The sequence below is a fragment of the Stegodyphus dumicola genome, chromosome 2, assembly GCF_044657685.1.
Source record: "Stegodyphus dumicola isolate Sdum_Otavi_A_Nest chromosome 2, ASM4465768v1".
NCBI lineage: Eukaryota > Metazoa > Arthropoda > Arachnida > Araneae > Eresidae > Stegodyphus > Stegodyphus dumicola.
Genome location: NC_140769.1, coordinates 174,886,781 through 174,907,784, shown reverse-complemented (window position 1 = coordinate 174,907,784; position 21,004 = coordinate 174,886,781). Strand labels below are relative to the sequence as shown.

The 21,004-nt window shown below is 33.0% G+C and overlaps 1 protein-coding gene across 2 annotated transcripts in view; it reads left to right on the top strand.

Moving 5' to 3' along the window:
• The window catches only part of LOC118181541 (pancreatic triacylglycerol lipase-like), a 35,492-nt gene extending 24,564 nt beyond the window's left edge, over positions 1-10,928 (top strand). For both annotated transcript variants that reach the window (XM_085810332.1, XM_035350711.2), the window contains one exon: positions 10,511-10,928. In XM_085810332.1, the coding sequence (XP_085666458.1) occupies positions 10,511-10,854 (344 nt within the window). In that variant the 3' untranslated portion in view covers positions 10,855-10,928. The remainder of the gene's footprint in view (positions 1-10,510) is intronic.
• Positions 10,929-21,004: the final 10,076 nt, after the last annotated feature.

Genomic DNA, 21,004 nt, shown 5'->3' with positions numbered 1-21,004 from the left:
CTATGATGTTTTAGAACTGCGGTATTTGCTCTTTGCTTTCTTTTCTTCCACGATGTTTTGAACGACGATGTTTTCACCATGCTATGTTTTCTCCGCGACGTTTTCGTCCCCGATGTATTTGAAACGATGTTTCCTTCGGATACCCATACATACAGCCCTTCGCCGGTATTGAAGTTTCAGAGACATTCCTTTTAATAGCAATCAGTTGCAGTATATATACATAAGTATGCATGTGTTTTGAATAAGGCTTGTACTTGAACATCCTTCTTCAATGAAACCAACTGTTCTTACATCATAATATCAAGATTAAATTTATCACAGCTCAGGGGTTCTATGAGCCATGCTGGCATATTCAAATTTTCAATGTCCTAGAAGCGAACATTAAAATCTTCTAAATTTTGTAAGAGGCTTGTATATAACAATATACACTCTTAGACAAAAGAAACGACGCACCGAGAAGATATAAAGCAAATTGGACACAAATTGATATGCATACAGGTTTCGAGAGAAAATGCAAAATTTTACATTTTGACTGCCAATGAATGAACGGTTGTTGCTACAGCGCATCTGATCTGCGCAACTGGCAGGTTATTTAAGAGGAGAAATTAGGATTCCAGGTCATAAACTCTTCACGAATTTCATTCCGTGTACTCTGGTAGACAGTAACTATGCTTCGCACACAGGTGCGCGAACGATATGCGCAGATGTCAGAATTTGAAGAAGGTCGTGTAGTTTTCTCAAAGAATCCGGGTGGTCTTATCGACGAATAGCTCGACATTTGAGCAGGGGCGATACCACTGTCAGATGATGTTGGCAGGAATGGGTGAACCATGGCAGCCCACAGCGTCAAGAAGGAAGCGGTAGGCCTAGAGAAACGACAGAACGTGAAGACCGAACAGTCGTCAGAGCGGCACTCACAGCCCCAGATGCATCATTATCATCACTTATACGTGCAACTAGTGCTTCAGTGCTCTCACGGACCATTCATAGACGGCTCACAGAAAGAGGGCTGAGGTCACGTCAAGCCCGTTTGCAGTGGTGTCGCGCTCATTTGCACTGGAATGTCACTGACTGGAGTAGAATAGTCTTCAATGATGAGACCCGCTTTGAACTGATCCCCAATGACCAGCGAAGGCAAGTCTGGAGACGCCCCGGACAGCGGTGTGATACCAACCTGTCTTCCAGCAGAATGGCCGACAACCAGGAGTAATGATCTGGGGTGCCATTTCATTTCATAGTAGGACCCCTTTGGTTGAAATCCGTCGCAACCTTACAGCACAGCGATACGTCGATGAAATTCTAAAGCCTGTTGTGTTGCCCTTCATGTCACGCCACCCTGGGCTTACATTTCAGCAAGATAATGCGCGCTCCCACACTGCACATGTTTCTGCTCCTTGCCTTAATGCTTGCCGAACATTACCTTGGCCAGCAAGGTCGCCGGATCTATTTCCTATTGAGCACGTTTGGAGCATTATATGCAGTGCCTTCCAACCAGCTCGGGATGTTGAGGATCTAACGCACCAGTTGGACAGAATTTGGCACGATATCCCTCAGGAGGACATCCGCAACCTTTATCAAACGATGCCAAGCCGAATAACTGCTTGCATAAGGGCCAGAGGTGGACAAACGCGTTACTGACTTTTTCACTTTGTAAAGCTCTATCACTTCAATAAATCATCAAATTTTTCTCAAACTTTAATCATTTGTTTTTCTGTACATGTACATGACTTCTGCTGATTTTCGTCCCATTCGGATAACTCCTTTTTTGTGTGTCGTTTTCTTTGTCTAAGTGTGTATAAGTCTTTTTGCAAAAGGCTTCTATATAACAATACATAAGTCTTTTTGCAAGAGGCTTGTAAAGAACAATATATAAGTCTTGCTTTTTTCGTATTTTTTCTTTTGGGTATGTTTTATGTTCCAGCGCTTAATTTTTATATGTAGCATATTTTACATACAAAATTTGCACATTGACAAACTTTTATTGATTTTTAGTATATTATTAATTAACTTTTGCATATTTTCCTATTAGTTATTGATTATATATTTTATATGATTTCCTCTTGACTACATAATATGGCCTTATATTAATAAACAATTAATTGGTAATTTTCAATATAGTTAATTATTTACAAATCAGTGAGATTTTCATTATACCGAACAATTGCCTTTGCATATTAAACCATCGACCCCCAGTCGATCTCTTCATCATCACTGATCCCCATTAAAATTTCATGGACCATGAGGGATGACTAAAGAGCCCGTTGAAAACTCCTGATCTAATGTCTAGAATCATTCGATTGGAATGACTGATTACATTAATGCAATTAAAAAAGAAGTAATATCGGTTTGTTATTAAACACATTAAATATCGTTATAAAATTTTATGTGCTGAACACAATGAAATTACACTAACTGAACCTGTTGACATGGGTAAGAAAGGTTAATGTTTTCGGTCCAAAAATTCAGTTAAAGTTAGTTTTCAGTGAATAACCAGGAATTAGGGTTCCCTTAACGTGTTAAAGTAACACGTAACACGTAAAAATATATGAACACGCGTTTACGGTTTTCTACAATGATGTCTGTGTATTTGCATGTATGTGACGATTTTTTCGTCGGCGATATTTCATATATAAAACTTGCAAAAATTAATATTTTCCTTTTATTATAATATATTATTTTATTATAATATATTATTAGGCTTTTGCGTTCGTATAAAGAGATGATTAAATTTTGGGTAAAATTAGGCAGCTGTAAATTAGGCAATTAAATGCATGCTTGGAATTATACAAGCAAGCAGTATAATAATAATCTCATTTATGAAGGCAGCAAGAATAATCTCATTTATGAAGACGAGCTCAGCAATTAAATAAATGCATTAGCTTCAGTCCTCAATTTTGCGTTCGTTTCGTTTTTGTCTCGAATCACTTTTCAAATAAAAAGACGCTACCATCAACTGTTATTGCAATGAATTATTTTTAAGGAAATATATGGCAACACGAACACTCTATCATGAATTCTAAAGGTATACTGCTTTTAAAAATGTTCTAATTTTTTTAGTCATTGATTTGTGAATCCGAAACACTATATTACCAGAGCATATATACACTACGATCGATGCGATATTTTTAAATCAAAATATGGGAGATGATATGTACATGAGTTTATAAAATTATTATTGTACATTATATGGGAGAACAGAATAATAAAATTGAATAGTGTATATAATTATGATTGAGCTATGAAGTTTATAAACAAATTAGAATTTATTTACCCCCCAAACGATCAAATGAAAGTGATAGTTTACTGAAAGCTACTAAAGGTTTCTGTTATTCGTTGATAACGATCGTGTGCTGGCCACATCAGACTTTTTCTCTTCCTCTTTTAAAATAACAGTTTCAATCGATTGGCCGCATATGAGGCTAGTAAGTATACATCATTTACTGTTCACATTAGCAATAAATGGAAATGTCTCTCTACAGCTCATTTTATAAGATAAAAAGGGAACAAGTCCTATTTTTGGAAATGCTGTTTGCATTTCTTCAATTTTAAACTACAAATGCAACGAGATACAAAATAGATTTTGGATATTTCATCGCATTCTGATCGATGTATATCAGTTGCTGAACTGTAATTTCAGTAGATACGAGATTTTAAAATGTTAAAGCAAAGGCTTCTCAATCAAACATTTTAACTTCTTTCGATATAATTGACGTGACAGTCATAAGAATTTCATATATTTCATAATCATATATTTACATAATCATATAATACACATCATATCATAATCATATATTTGACTTCAGTACTACTATGCATCGCAAATATTCATCTGCTTGCCTTTTACAACATTTCAAATTCTCAAATTTGACGAAAAAGAAGTTGCCTTTATTTTAGTCTTTCGTTTTCCTTGCACTTTAGGTCTATTGTTCCAACTCAGTTCTTGATCAAGAACTGAACAACTATTTAAAGCTGGGTAACTAGCAAGTAGCTGAGACTTTTCACTTATCATTATAAACCAAGAGGTTTAAAATGTTTTATTTCAACATAATAAAAAGCTTCCTCTCATTTTGAGATATTATAAGAACTCGCTGCCATTCCTTACGAACCATCGATTAGCTATAGAATTTCTCGTAGTTTTACAGAAGTTTAACTTTCCTATTATTTTTTTCTGCTATGAATAAATTTCACAGTTTGTTACTTAAAAGTTCCATTCCAGATGTGAATTCCTGGGTATATACAGTATTCTTTGCTAACCTGGTTTAATATATATAGAACTAAGAGAGCCTTAAAATGTTTTTCTAAGGAGCATGATATATGTGGAGAGAAAAATAAACACATAAATCTTCTGCTGCACAATATCTGTTAAAAAAATTACAGTTCTATTTCTCTGCAACCAAAATTATTCAGAATACCGATTTCGTTACCGGCCTAGATTTCATAGAAACGTTTATATTCACAAAAATCATCTGAGTCCTTAAATATTTGTTAAAAAATTACATTGCGCAACCGTATCGCCTGTCATTCCTGTTTAATTAGCCTTTGCGTCTAACAGAAGATGCTTGTTTCTGAATTGTAGAATTATTTGAAAGTTCTGATACATTTCAAACAAAAATAAGAAAGTTTGGACAAGGCTAAATGTGAATAGTATGCATGAAGAGGAATATGAAAACTGTCCTCATGTAATTAGAGTGATTTATAACTTGACTGCAGTTACATGCAGTCCAACATTTCATTGTATTTTATGCTGCATCACTGAATAAATCAACGATGCGTAAGAGCATCGTTATTATATTGATAAAAACAATGTTACTCACTGAAAACAATTCAGTTAATATATGATTGAATGAATCTCTTATATTTTATTCAAGATGTTAGCAAAATATTTGAATTTATAAATTTATCATGAAATGGACTGATGCTAGTGTGGCTTGGTTGTGTAGGGGTATGATTCGTGCTTCGGGTGCACGAGGTCCCGGGTTCAAATCCCGGCCAATCCCAACGTTGAAAATGAATTTTGCAGTTTAAATTCTTTTTAAAGTGAAATTCTTTAGAAGTACAAAAACCGGAATTTTGATTGTGCGATTATGCGGTTTCTATTCATCGCATAAAAAAATGCTTTTTAACTGTGTTGCGAAAGCTACTTTTATACCTACACTCAAATGCGTTGAACAGGGACTGCATAATCGAACAGAAAAAGAGAGCAGAAAAACAGGTTTGTGTGTCCATACAAAATGCAGCAATGTCAAGGAATTTCCAGATTATTAATATTAAAAAGTTACTTTAAAATTAATCGTAAAACAAAACAAAAAAAAAAACCGAATGGTTTTAAATTACGTCCAGAGGGGCGTTTTTGTGTATTACCTTTATTTATTAAATATCATGTTCCCCTTACTCAAATCATAAAATGCAGTTTAATAGGAATGTCGCAAAATAATAATTTTAAAAGGAGCGTATCCCTAGAATTTCCGATATAGATTCTCGCGCGGTCGAGATAATTTTGTCTTTCAGTGCTACCATTGCTCTCTTTGAAATCATTTAGTTTTTTAATAAAAATTCGTTGAAGTATTAAAAAATATGAAATCGATAATAAAACAAATTTCAAATTCAAATTAGGGCTTCCACATGCCTATATTCTATGAAAGATTTCCTAATTAAAATTTTGATGGCTCTAGGTATCGTTGTTTTATCACAATGTGAGACGCGTACACCTATTCATCAGATTTTTCATTATTTAATTTCTTTAAATATAATACAGGAAGATAATATTTGGTGGCAACAATTTGAAAAGTGAAACAACGCTTATCATGAATCGACGCAATATGCCAAAACGAAATTAATAGTCCCTCTCGGCAAACTGCCCCTTTGGATTAATGATATTGATGGCATTTTCTTCGATAGGGCTTTAGGAAACGACATATACAGGGTGCGGCAGCGTTCATAGTAGTATATTAAAAACACACCATAAGCCAGTAGCTGTAATATATTTAATACCACTTAAGTCAATTAATAGTTAAAGGTATGCCATTTACTAATGTGTAAGTTATTGTCCATTGCGTGGATTACTTTTTGAATATAATGCCTGTCACTTGATGCCCCCACTGCACAATTCATTCATCTAGGCGGGGTCGGAAGCTTGCCATAACTCGGTGTAACGAATCCCTGGAACATTGCCGACGGCAGTTCTGATGCGATCCTTCAACTCAGGAATGGTGGCACAACGTATTCGGAAAACTTCGTGCTTCAGGTGGCCCCAAAGGAAAACGTCTGCACATGAAAGATCAGGTGAGCGAGGCGGCCAGGAAATGTCACCAAAACGGGAAATTACTCTACCTGGAAGTGTCTGTTGCAATGGTCCGTCCATCTGGAACTTTCTCATGATGTCCCAAGTTGAAATGTTGCCTAAATAGACGCTGGGTTGCAATAACAGAGTAGTTATTCTTGAAATAACTTTCAATAGCAAAGGCACGATGCTGTGCACTCCACCGATCCATACCATTGTCACACTTAAAATGGCAGCATATTAGTATACGAAAGCGGCACAAGCTTGCGCGCATTCATGCAGTACGTCATTGTACTGCGCAAGTCAAATAACGCTATGAACGCTACTAGCACCTTGTATTAGAAAATTGATAAAGAACTTGTTTTTTTACTGTTTTAGGTAATTACATAACTTCCAGAGTGCCAGGATATTAAGCACTGAATCGAAAGTTTTTTATGGGTATTAGGAACGCTGAATATTTGATTGATATGCTGAATGTTATGTATATATGATTCGGTTAAATTTACAAGAAAGTGAAAGACCAAATTTACGAAACGGTTTGATGCATTCAGTTTCGAATGCAAGCACTGCTTTAAAATATTTTAAACTTTTATCAGTTTTATAAATTTACAATGATAATAGGTATCAAAAGAAATTCCTTAAGAAAATGTTTTGCTTTGCAAGCATATGATTTTAAAAGTTCTGCATATTTTAGAAAAGTGAAAATGCACGTCCTGTATAAATTAAGAAAAGGAGTAGGTAAGCACTTTTTTCCTAACGTCCTTATACTAGTGAAATTAGGATGTTTAACGTTATAGCAGACTGCAGAACACCATACAAGCAGAGAAATAAAATACCCCAGTGTAGGGAAAGAGGATAAGCTATATATCCTACTGTGTAAATTTTCAATATATACAAGCATAGGAAAATCATATCGACTCACAGGAAACCTGGATGGTACGCTGGAAGTTTTTAATTAACATAAATTAATCAACTGCAGTTACGTTCACCAGGCAAAAGAAATTTAGTAATCATCTCCGTATTTACGAAACCACATTACCCTGAGCTAAGCTTGTCATATCTCAGGGTGATCCCAGACGAACCCCCCTCACCTCTCACACATACACATTTTACTGTCGAGATGTCCTGGACACAAAATGTAGGACTCTCTCTCTTAAATACCCGAAACAGTGTATTTTAAAATCTGTTTAAATCTATCTGGACTGGCCTCAAGTGTTTTGCGAAGCTGCAGCATCAGCAATGAAGATGTCAAGCTTATTCTTCTTGAGTGCATTCGTCATGTAAGGGAGAGGAAGATATTCAGGCAACTTTGAAGCACCTGTCTGTATCTTGGCCTCCAATTTTTTCTGAACTTTTTCGCACTAAAGAGACAGTTTCTGCTTTTCGAAATTTTATTATAAATTTTGACTATTGAGTTATCATTACTTTATTACTTTTTATTTCCTTTTATTTTTCTTTCTTTAGTATTTTATTTAGTCCAAAGGAGGCTTTGTCCCTGAAGAACTACTGTTGTCGTTTTTCGATTTCGTGTCGAAACCCTATGAACGGCGTATCACTATTCAAATTGTTGCCACTAAATTTAGAGTCTTGTATTATATTTGAACAAATTAAATAATGAATAATCTGCATAAATGTATGTATGTTTCTCGCATTGTGATAAAACAACGGTGCGCGGAACTGTGTATCGGAAATTCTAAAGATATGCTCATTTTAAAATTATTTTGCGACATTGCTGTTCAACTGAATTTTATGGTTTAAGTTCAAGGAACATGATATTTAATAAATAAAGGTAACACAAAAAACGTAAAAACACGCCCCTTTGGACATAAATTAAATTTGAAACCTTTTAGATTTTATTTATTTATTATTTTTACTCATTTGCAGTACTACTGTACATTTGTTTATTTTGTTAGTGGTATTACTTACTTGTGTAAGTCTCGTGGTACACTTTGCGGAGTTCTAAAAAATTAGAGTTTAAAAAAAATCGTAATTTCGTTTACACATTTTGCGTTGATTCTCTGTAAGCGACTTTCCCCTTTTCAAATTCTTGCTACCAAATATTAGAGCCCAGCATTACATTTAAAGAAATTTAATAATGAAGAATCTGCATAAGGCATGTATATTTCTCGCATTGTGATAAAATAACGGTACCTAGAGCCATCAGATTTTGAATAACGCACGTCTCCATCCGAATACAGGCATCTGAAAGCCCAAATTTGGAATTTGTTTTATTATAGATTTCATATTTTGTAAAGTTTTAATGAGTTTTTAGGGTTAATTAAGAAACTCAACGATTTCAAAGCGAGCAATGGCAACACTGTACGGGAAAAAAACATTTTTATCTCCTGAGCGAGAGATAGTGTTTCGAAAAATTTAAAGATATGTTCATTTTAGAATTATTTTGTGATATTGCTGCTGAATTGAATTTTATGGTTTAAGGGCGAATAACGTGATATTTAATAAATAAAGGTAGCACAAAAAACATTAAAAAACGCTCCTTTGCAAGTAATATAAAAATCTGGTAGCTTTAATTTTTTTTATTTTTCTTTATTTTATAATTAATAACTTATTTACTGAATTTGCCTTACTTTAAAATATTATTTATACAATGTGCTAAAGACTAAAAATTATTATTAAAACTTTCAAAGCTTAAAAATTTGATGTATCATAATTGTTATTTTTCCAACATTAGTCTTTTTCACCGGCTTTGTTTCACTATTATTTTTATTTACTAAAAGGTCTTAACAAATATGATTCGTATCTTAATTGGCACTACAGTCTGTTCCTTAAAATAGGAATTTCAAGGCCGTTGTCAAGCCTTCCCATTTGCGATCGTATCGCGTGTCGCTATTACCGCATAGCAATTAATTTCTCCTCCACATGTGAGACTGTCAGTTAGCCTTAATTCTCATGTTTCTTTTAAAGCAAAACACGTAAAAGGGGAATGAAGTGGGGCATGAAATAAAGTGATTATCATCTGTAGCAGCTATCTTTTTAATCATTACAAAGGTCCAGGCGGCAGAAAACGATCCTAGGTTATTTTTCAGATTGACAAATACTTCTGAAGGATTGGAGTTATCTAAATGGAGTTGACGTTAATTATAACCTTCGTCCAATGTAGCTACCATTTTATAATGATGATCAGAGTATAAAATGATGATGAAAGAGTTGATCGAAAAGGATCAAGCATACACTCCTAAATAAGCAAATCGGTTGACAAACCAAGCAACTACTGCAAATAATGTTCTTTTTCCTTTTGCATCATAACGAACATCAGCTGTATAAAACATACTGCTGCGTTCTACGGGTTCGTGGATAACACTTGATGAAGAATCAAAACACAACTTATTCGCCAGTTAGCACTATTACATCGAATAGGTTTATGTGGTTCGGTTTATGTGATTAAGGCAAAGCCCCAACGTCCTCCACGAAAGCGGGGCTATCTTCCTAAGGGAAGTGATGCCTTCGTGGAGGACGTTCTAAGGGGAACTGCGTCATATACATGTTACATATAGGAAAAACCACGAAAACGCACATGCAGTCATCCCGTTCGCGGAATTAGAACCTCAGATCGAAGTACCAGTGTTCAGTGATTTTGCAGCTCGGCTGCTGGTTATGCAGGAAAATCATTTTATATTCGTCGATAAACTACAATAAACGCTCTAAACAATCAGCAATACAGCCTTCAAGCTATAACGGCGAAGGCACGGCGAAGCACTAAAGTACAGCTCCGCACTCAAGCTAACCTCTGAACTCAAGACATACTTTCTCTCCATACAAGCAGGATATCTATAGCTTTAACCTACCTTCGAGAATATTTTCCAGGGAACCGCTAAGAATGCGTTCTAGAATTTTCTCACTTCGTCTCTGACATATCGCCAATTTTGCCTCCAAATCGGGATTTCGAGCGAAATCTTGCAAACCTGGTTTCCACTTTCTAGCAACCCTAAGCTCGCCTGTTTTGCGGAGAAGCTATCTCACTGCTCAGCCGCTTCGCAATTGTACTACAAAGAAAAGACGAACAAAGGAAATCACTAGTTAAATAACTATTTGTTTAAAATCGGAATATTTATTGCCTACTGCTTTTAACAGCGCAGCTTAAAAACTGAAAACAAAATGGATTGAATGGAAAACAGAAATTCTGTGTTAAGTTTGATACTGGAAATTACAATTATTTATAATATTTTTAATAATATTTATCGTAAATTTAATTTTTGTACTTTCTTTTAGTGCTTGAGAATATGGGAGATCTAATATGTAGCCATTACAGAGCCTGTGATTATTTCATTGCCACTATAGAAGATCCAGACTGCAAATTAGAATCTTTGTCCTGCTACAGCTGGGAATCCTATTTTCAAGGTTTCTGCGGATCTTGCGAAAACAACGCGTGCATAAGGATGGGATTTTATGCAAACCTGGACGCGTATGACCTAGAAAATGAGAGCCCTTTAAAACTCTTTCTGGGCACGAAACCCTCTCCCCCTTATTGTTATCCGGAACTTTCGAACTCTCTCTCAGGATATCTGTCTGTTAACAAAATTGCAGTTGAAGCAATTTATCGATTTAAGTTGTGAAAATTTTATGTTCAAGTGAATTAAGATATTTTATGCATGCATTTTTAGATCGAAAGGAAAATAAATAATGCCATAGAGTATTTCTTGCTTAATTAGGTATTACTTGACTTAGTTATAATCTAGCATGAAAATGCAATACGAAATTAAAACTAATTTATTTAATGTATTTAGTTAAGCACAAAGTTTTATGGGTTTTAATTACGTTTGATTTGTAACAGCAAACTAGACAGTGATGAATTAAAAGAATAACCCACATCTACAATACTTTTACCCAAAAGTCACAAAACATAACACTACAATAGTAATGACAGAAAAGGTAAACCCAAGTAGTACAGCAACGTCGTAACGAACGTTGCAAACTCGTCGCGGATGTCGTTGCAAAATCTCGTCTTTAAATTGTCCAGATGTCCACGAAACTTCACTGTTTTGCAACCGTTGCAAATGAGGTTTTTGTCGCACAGACGTCGTTATTGCGTCTTTCATAAGTTATATGTCGGTTGTGAAAGCATCGTATCACAACTTCTTAACGACGCCTAAATGTTCGCAAAATCTAACCTTTTTGCAACAGTTGTAAAAACGTCGTTATTATGTCCTTGCGTTACATATTGATTTATGCAGAAAAATAAGCTTAATAATTAATGTATTTTTCTTTTTTTTTTTAATTTTGTATTCTTTTTTATTTTTCTAAATTTTAAATATTTTATCATTTCCTAAATAACCGAAGAAAATAATTTTTTCTCTTTAGAATATATATGAATAATTAATAATAGCCTTAATTATTTTCAGTACTTTAAACTATATTTTTTACGTAAGTTAAGTTCCAAGTTACGATTATTTGCTATTTCATCACTTTTTTCCTTAACCCTTTAGTATGTAAGTGAGAGTAATTAAGAAGTTGGTTATTATAAATATATATCATTAATAGTAGGTTTTAGGTTAAAAAAAAAAAACTCAATCAGAGATAAATAAAAGTAAAGATATATATGTGGGTAAAATATAAGCGTTTCTGATTATAACAGCATTATCACATTTATTTCTGTTAAATCTCAGAGACATTGAAAATTGCTCCTGTCATGACAAATTAGGAAACGGTTTTTAGGTAATATAATCAATATTTTACCTGAACTCAAGTATAAATTTATTCGCGTTTCGTAGTAAAAAATATAGCCATTATCTTCTATATCTCCAATATATACAAATGAAACGCTCTATGAAGTAGTTAATAAATGTGATCAAAATATTTCATACAAAAATATACCCAAATCTAATAACCAGAAAAAAATTCCCATATTCATATCTAAAATGGAATAATAATCTAACAAACAACATACCTTGGCAACACTATTTAAGAAAAAACATGAACTAGCATTGTTTGAAAGTATGAATAGCAGAAAGGAGGTAACAGAACTAAAATTTCCAATTAATAAAAAATTATTTGTACATTTTGAATAGTAAGGAATTAAAAGTGCAATAATTATGGATTGCAGTATTTATTAGTAATGCTGATGTTTCTTAACACCATTTCTTTCGATAATATGTTATTTTGTGTATTTACTTATTTTTAGTTTCTACATTTTAGAATAGTGGTAGATTACAATGATTATTTCATGCACTTATTATAATCAATAACTTTCTTTTTGTTACTGTACAGAAATAATTTAAATAATATAGTATACGATGGTAAGCTAAGTAAACTCTTTGTTAAATAGCACACGATGAAACTTTTTGTTTCAATTTATTATGAATTTCTTTGTCATCACAAGCACATAAAATGTAAGCGAATAAAATAGAATATACTTAAATTTAATAAAAAATAAAACCTAATTTCCAACATTCATTTATTGAGATCATCTAATAAACATACATAACGGCAATAGAGTATACTTTATTGCAATAAAAAATAAAACCTAATTTCAAACATTCATTTATTGAACTAATCTAATAAACATACATAACGGCAATATTTAAAAAAACGCAAATTACACAGTGTTTGGAAGAACAGATGCCAAACGAAAAGTAATAAAACTGCAATTTGAAATCAATAAAAAATATTTAGTGTTTTTTTAATATTACACAATTAAATATCACGTAATTATAGATTACAATATTTCATAGTAATGCTAATGTTTCCTTAACACTATTTTTGCGATCATTTATTTCATAAACTATTTAAAATCATTAACCTTTTCTTTCTATTTAAAATCATTAACCTGTTTATGAAATGAATGATTATACAAAAGACAACGTACTATAGAATGTGCATTATTATTAATTTTAATGTATTGGTTCTTATTATTACATATATCTAATTCATCTTCAGTCGTACTGAGTACTGGTACCAGTCCAATAATTTCTTTGTATTTTGAAACAAATGAACATGCCGTAAGAGCTTGAATTGTTGCTTCTGTACTGATTGCATTTTCAGCAAAACCAGAATATGCCTTACACTTGTATGTTAATTTTGGTTTTATACGAATTAATTCTGAGAACCAACCTTTCAATATGAATACAATAATCGATTAAAATGAATGATATACGATATAGCACTTAGCACGTTATAACGGAAGCACAAAGTTAATCAGGGTATCCAAGTAATGCACCGCTGGAACCACAGAGATTGCAGAACACCATCACATAACTTTTTAATCACCGTAAAGCAACACTATATTCGTGATTAGCATTGTAGCATTTCTTGTAGAGTAGATATTCACAAACAAAATAAGCACAAATTTAGCATTCTCATGAAAGTTTCAATTCAGAGGCTTCCAAACAGGAGTCTATAGCAATGGAACTTCACTCGCTGAAGGCAGTTGAAGTAAGTAGTTAGTGTTATGGTGCCTTTTAAAGAGGGGCACCACAACCCCAAATTAAATTTTCCTAAAATCCTACCCTAACTAAACAGAATTGTGTGGAAGAACCGCTACAACTCCGTGTAGGTGACTAGAGAGCAACATGAGTAATGATTAAATAAAACATAGAATTGTTATTTCAAGGAAAACTTGATATTTATTAATCAATGGGAGAGTACTTCATAAACATTTAACCTATTTAAATCATAAATATAATATATATATATATATATAAAAATTTTCCATCCAGATGAAATAACAAAAATGGAGGATATATATATAATTTGGGTTTGCAACCTTTAACTCTATTTAGTTTAACAATTTTCACGTTAGTAGAACAAATTATTTTCCAACATATTGCACATAAAAACCAATCAAAACATAGCATTTAACAAAGTTCCTAGAAGGTTCATACTATTGCACGAATTTAATTTTTAATAAATATTACTTTATCAGTGGTACTTGAAAGTCGTGTCAATTTTCTAAGCCTTAATAATTAAATAACTTGAAATAAATAATTAACATTTCTTTAGGTATAGTTAGCTCTTAAGCATTAAAACAAATTGGGTAATAATTAAGGTTTTGGATTAGAAAATTATTCATTTTGATCCACCTACAGCTCTATAATAGTGGCAAACTAATTGATGGTTAAAGCTAATAAAGGAAATTACTTAATACTTCCTACATAATAATTTATTGAACGCGTATAAGTAGTAATGAACAAAACAAAACATGTCTAATTCTATGGAAATCAGACTTTCAGAAGAAATTAAGATGAGAATTAATTAATTAGGATTTAAGAAACTAGAATTTTCGTAAAGATTTGACTTAACTGATTCGATTACTTGAAACACGGGGCAGCTAGAAGCAGGAACAACTTTAAGCCAGGAGCAGAATTACTGTACAGAAGCCTGATGAGAAGAACCGAAAGTTCTAGAGTACCGCTTATATGACCTGCAACTTTAAGGACAGCTTCGATGACAGGTAGCTTTAAGGACATGCGGCAGGCACGGTTCTACCTCAGTTATTGAAGACGCTCAGCAGAAAACACACTGAAGATCAGAACCTCCTTTGGACCTCTTCTGGGACAAGTGACATTCCACCGCTCACATTTCTTGGATATTAAAGAAACCTCATAAGGAGCCCATTCGAAAATTAAAAACAGATATTTAACGGTTGAGTCGAAAAAAAGATTTTAACTGTTAAGGACCATTGTAGATGTAAAGTGATTGAAAAGTGAATCTGCAACCAGTTGAAGAATTTAGCTAATCAGAACCATAATTATAGGCAAAGATTTGAGTGGTCAAGTAGATTATAAATTTTTTATCTTTCCTTCACAGTTCACGAAAGTAGATAAATGTCCAAAAGGACCTGCACAGCCACTTGGGCGAACGGCCCCCATAAATTCGGCGAGAAGCATCTCAAACTCCCAAAAAGTCGAAGGCATATCCAGTCTGATTTCCATAGAATTAGACATGTTTTGTTTTGCCCTTATCTTTTCGTCGTGTACATCATGCGAGAGCTAGTAAAAAGTGTGCAAAATGTCACCCGGAAATCATCCCGTTTAAGCAAAGTTACCATCGCCGCCAATACACGCTCAAAATTGTCACAAAATCAGTTTTTACAACCACCGCCTCACGCTATGTAAAATTTCTCATTTCCGCGGCGTTGAACTAAACTCAAATTTAAACTGCGCCAAATTCTCGCCAAGCCTGGAACATTTGCGAGGTCGAGCTGGCAAATATAAATTCACCCCGCCGGAAATCACCTAGCAGCGTCCAAAAATCTTGTTAAAAACTGTGTTTTTTATCGTTTTTTACAATTTCAACCCCCAAAACTTTTCACACAATGGAAACTGTTAATTTTCGTTAAATAAATTACCATATCTAAGTATGTTAAAGCTAGAATCTTGAAAGTGATCTTAAATTAAGGAGCTATTTTTTCTGCTTCTAGTGGTATAAATTCATGATGGTTAAACTTAAGTACTATAAAATCAAGTTTATTACTTAGAAATTCACCCGATTCCATTGTGTGTTTCAGCACGTTTACGAGTAAAGAGTAATAAAACATTAGTTGTTTTCTCGGAATTCTTAAAATCGCCCCATTTTTATCCTTGAATATATCTTCATGCACAATCACATCTTAGCCAATATTGTACTTTTTGCACTGTATGCGCTAAAATGTTTCATATTATGTCAGCATATTAATTCAAATACTAAATAAAGGCATATTTCAGTAGTGAAATAATTGCTAACATGCGATTTGCATTGATTTTGGAAATATGATTTTTTAAAATATATAAAATACATAACATAATAACTTACTTTATAGATAGTTTCATTTTTAAATATTTTGCTATAACATTTGTAAAAAAATATTTTAAGTATTAATTATTTTAACAAAATTCTAAACAATTATTTAGCACGTATTTTTAGTACTAATTAAATTTAATAAATCTAAAGTATTTATATTAAATTTATATTTTATTAGATGAATATACCTTAGATTAATATATTTAGATAAAATAAAGTAATGTAACATTGCAAAATAAATCTTATGCGGACTTTAGATTCTTGAAAGGGCAGATTTAATCTCTTTTCATTCTAAAAGTAACGATGATGAACTATGAAAGAAATGCTAAAACGACCAAGTCTTTTAGTCTTTTTAATATAAATAGCTTGCACATTATCAATTGCCCCCATATGACTTTACGTCGTTGAGATTGTTATCAAAATGTTGTTAAATTCACCCAAAATATGAAACACACAATTAATTTATCAATATGTGTTCAAAATTTGGTTATTTAGATACAGCCATTTTTCCACAATGTGAAGAACATGAATACATACAGGTTCTTCATTATTTAATACTGAGTTAATCCCACACGTGTGCTGAACATTCTCTGAACTGATGCGTCTACGTAGAGTAAGATTTTTAAATAAGTATCTAACATTTACTTTTAATAAACTTTGCGGATAAAAAATAATTTGCATATTACTAAATACTTTATCAATGTTTGTGCCTTTTAATATAATTAAAAAGATATTTATGACTTTATATTCTACATACCTGTGCTTTATATATTTTGTCTTTTCTTCATTTGGCAAAAGTAATGGGAAACGTGCAGTATTAAAATACGAGAATTTAAATACTTCGATTATTCAAAGAGCTATGTATATACTATCTTGGAAATCATTACGGAACTCTAATCCATTTTAGGATCCATATCTTTAGCTCAGAGTTTTAATCTCAAAATTAATGCGAAGCATAAGACAATGCATCTATTTATTAATATGGAGCACATATTAATGGAGAGGCTAATATTTTTTCTCACAATGTGGAGAGTTGTTTTTTTTCATCTATAATCTACAAGGGAGAAGCAAGCTTCGAGCAAATGTATTGTTCTGTTTGTGAAAATGTACTGCATATCATTTCCTGAAAAAAGATTTTAACATATATTGACTGCTAATATGATTGGCTGTTGGTTACAAGGGTTTCGATTTTTGCACGACTTTGTTAAACCTTGAATATTTTTTTGTTACAAATTCCAAAAATCTGGTAAGAAATATTTCTCCTGCACTTGTTTTACAAATGAAACTGATGAAATGTCACTTTCATATGTGAAATAGCAGCTGGTTTAATTCTTTATTTATAATAAAAACTCAGTTGTTCCTTCTTGATTCACATCTTTAACAAATGATAATCTAGAAAGATGGTTGGATTTGTATGGGGCATTGTGTTGTATTTTATAGCTACTGTTAATGGAAAAGCAATTGAAGATACAGTAACAGGTATTATAAATTTTCCTATTTGATTATAAAAATATTGTCAACTTTAAAAATTTAGAGGAAAATTTTTACAGTTCATTTTGTGTTAACTATGTTCCCTCTATGAAATCCCTGGTATGTTAAGCTTTATTATTACATAAAAAATGGAGTATGATAATGAAAAAAAACTATTCTGTTGCGATCTCTTCAATGTTCCTGTATGAAAAAGCGTGATTAAACCGTAAAGAATGCTCAGCTTTTAATTGTGTAATTTATAAAAGAGCTTCATATACTTACGAATATTAAGAAGGACACTTTACCTTAAATTAGTAAATTTTCCAGAGAGTTTAAGAACTCAGTATGATAGCTTATTTAAATTTTAATGAACGTTTTTATTCTGTTGTAATTCATTGCACAAATTTATCCCTAATTTGTATTTATTTTTATTCAGTTTTGAATGAAAATTTTATTATTTTGAATGATCTTAGTTCACATGTACTTCTAAAATATTTCTTTTCCTCTAATATTTTTTGTTCAGTTGTTTTCTTCTACGAAATACTTAGGAAAGAATCAAATGAAACTAAGACACAGTGTCACTGTATCTTCTTTTAAATTGATTAATTTCTACGTATTTCCTCGAAGTTCTGTTTAACTTCCAGCTGCTTTAATTATTTATTGTCTATGGAAGCGGCGTTCTATATATGGTTCAGTTTCCTGGTTGGTTTACATTTTAACGTCATTAAACCAATGGCTAATGATGATTCTCAAAATAATACTGGATTATGATGGAATAATCGAAACTAAAAAAAATGTTTGCATTAGAAGTTAAGTGTAGGATATTATAAAAACAAACATTGCTTTCAACTACCAGACGCCTTTATTTGCAGTAAAGAGTGCTTCCTAGCGAATTTTAATATCTATTTCCACTCTCAAGTAGCCATTTCTGAAATTGTAAACCTCAAACCATTTCATATCACTTTGTACATTTTCTGCTAGCATATCTGAATTTACAACTATTTGAAGTAAACATGTTATTGAAATTTGTGCAATCAACGCTAGATCGTGTGGAATACACATCATGCGAAATATAACAATAATCATACCTAATGAACTAATGAAATTAATGATGTCATTATCGTTTTCATAGCATGTCGTAGCATTTTCAAAGTCTCTTAAATTTAATTAAGAATTGATATAAGAACTCTAAATGTGATAGTATGTTGTATTTTTTGGTGTTTATTTATTTAGCTGTTTTTGCACGACATGGAAAAAGGGGCGAAGTGTTGTTGACATGGGAGAGTTGGAGACATTCGATACTGGTTATCCATTCGATTATTATCGACTGGAGAGTTTTTTTAGTGCAGAACCAGACAGTAGAGAAGAAATTGGCACAGAGTTTAGATTTTTCAGTCCAAAGAATAAAGATATTCCGCAATATGTCACTAATATGAATTTTTCCTCCTGGGATGTGAAGAAAAGTGGCTTCTTCCGCGGTTGGAAAACATTTTCCCTCATTCATGGCTATAATGGAGGCAATTCAAAATGGCAACCGGTAAATAAATTTATTCGACTTATTTATTTAACAGTTTATTGTTTTGTCATTTTTTTTCCTTTCAATAACTTTTAGTTCACATTTATGCCATCATATTTCATGCCTTTGCCTGAAGACGTCTTCATCTCCAAAGATCTTCGCTTAGTAATTCTATAGATAAATTCCGCCTCATTTACATTATTCAAGCCTGATAATCCCACAGGTAAATTCCACACCAAAAGTCATCGAAAGGATTTTTCACCTCCCTGGGGTGTGACTGGAGGCAACCCTCGGCGTTCTGGCTAAGACCTGTACTTCCACAGCCTCAGCTCCTGGAGTACTAATTTGTCTTCGCAGGAGTAGAGTCTACGTTTCTTCGGTGATCAGTTCAAACGCGCCAGGCAGAACGGTACTGTCAAGTCTATTTGGGGCTGAGTGATTGCTACATGGTAGATATTGTAATGGTTGTCCTCGAGGGATTGCCTCCGTTGGTCGGCTTAGGGGTACTCACGTGGTCTGACGTTGCCTTAGTTTCTTCGGTGATCAGTTACTGCCTGGTCGCGCCGTGGAACATTTCCAGAGGTTAAGGCGCCACTGAGTGTTAAGGGCTTTTTTACAGTTCAGGTCAGGAAGTCTCAACCTTCTAGCGTACTGTCCTCCTGATTTTCATTAAACCATGATTCTGTTAAATTTATTAAGGTAAGTGGTCCATTACTAGAAAACAAAATTAAAGCTTCACGCCCAATCGGGCGTTTTTTTCATTTACAGGCACATGCACGTTTCGAAAGCATTTGGAGTAACACCACATTGTGCTAAAAATATTTCAACACGGCATATTTTTAGAATTTTCGATAGGCAATCTCACGTTCTGGAGATAAAAATGTTTTATTTCCTACAGTGTTGTCATAGCTCACTTTGAAATCCTTGAGTTTGTTAATCAAAAATTAGTTCAAGTTATACAAAATATGAAATCGAAAATAAAACAAATTCCAAACAAAAAATTTTAAATGTGGGCTTCCAGATGCCCATATTTGCAGGAGGATTATGTTATTCAAATTTTGATGGCTCTTGGTACCGTTGTTTTATCACAATGCGAGAAACATACACACATATATGCACATTCTTCATCATTTAATTTCTTTAAATATAATACAGTGCGATAATATTTGGTGACAACAATTTGAAAAGTGAAACAACGCAAAATGCCAAAACCAAATTAATAGTCCTTCGGGGCAAATTGTCCCTTTGGACTTACCCCCAAAAGGGCGTTTTCTGACGTTTTGTGTGTTCATTTTGTCTATTAATATCATGTTATTCGTGCTTAAACCACATAAGCTCAACAGCAGTATCACAAAATATTTTAAAAAAGCATATCTTTATAATTTCCGTTACACAGTCTCGCGAGCTGGAGATAAAAATATTTTACTCCGTACAGTGTTACCATTAAGTTTTCTTTTATTACCATTAAGTTTTTCTCGCCTTTAGACCATTTAGTTTTTTAAACAAAAGTTCGCTTAAGTTCTACAAACTATGGAATAAATATTAAAATAAATTCGAAATCCGAAATTCGAGCGTCCAGGTGCCCATATTCGAGTGGAGGATAATGTTATTCAAAATTTGATGGCCCTTGGTACCGTTGTTTTTTTTTTTCACAATGTGAGAAATATACATACATTCATTCAGATTCTTTATTATTTAATTTCTTTAAATAAAATGTAGGGCGATAATATTTGGTTGCAACAATTTAAAAAGTGATTCGCCATTTATAGTGAAACGCCACAAAATGCCGTTTAGAGGCTAAATAGCGCTTCTGAGCTAACGCTCCTTTGGACTAAAGAGCCATTTCTGAGAACTGAAGTTTTAATTTTTCCACTGAATATTTTTTAGATGTCCTTTCCTCAACAGCTTCGAAATTTGAGTATATCTTTAGTATTTGAGTTCTAGTTGTGATTTTATTTATTTCCGTTTATAGAAATAAAAATAGCTCAAGATACTCCAGTATT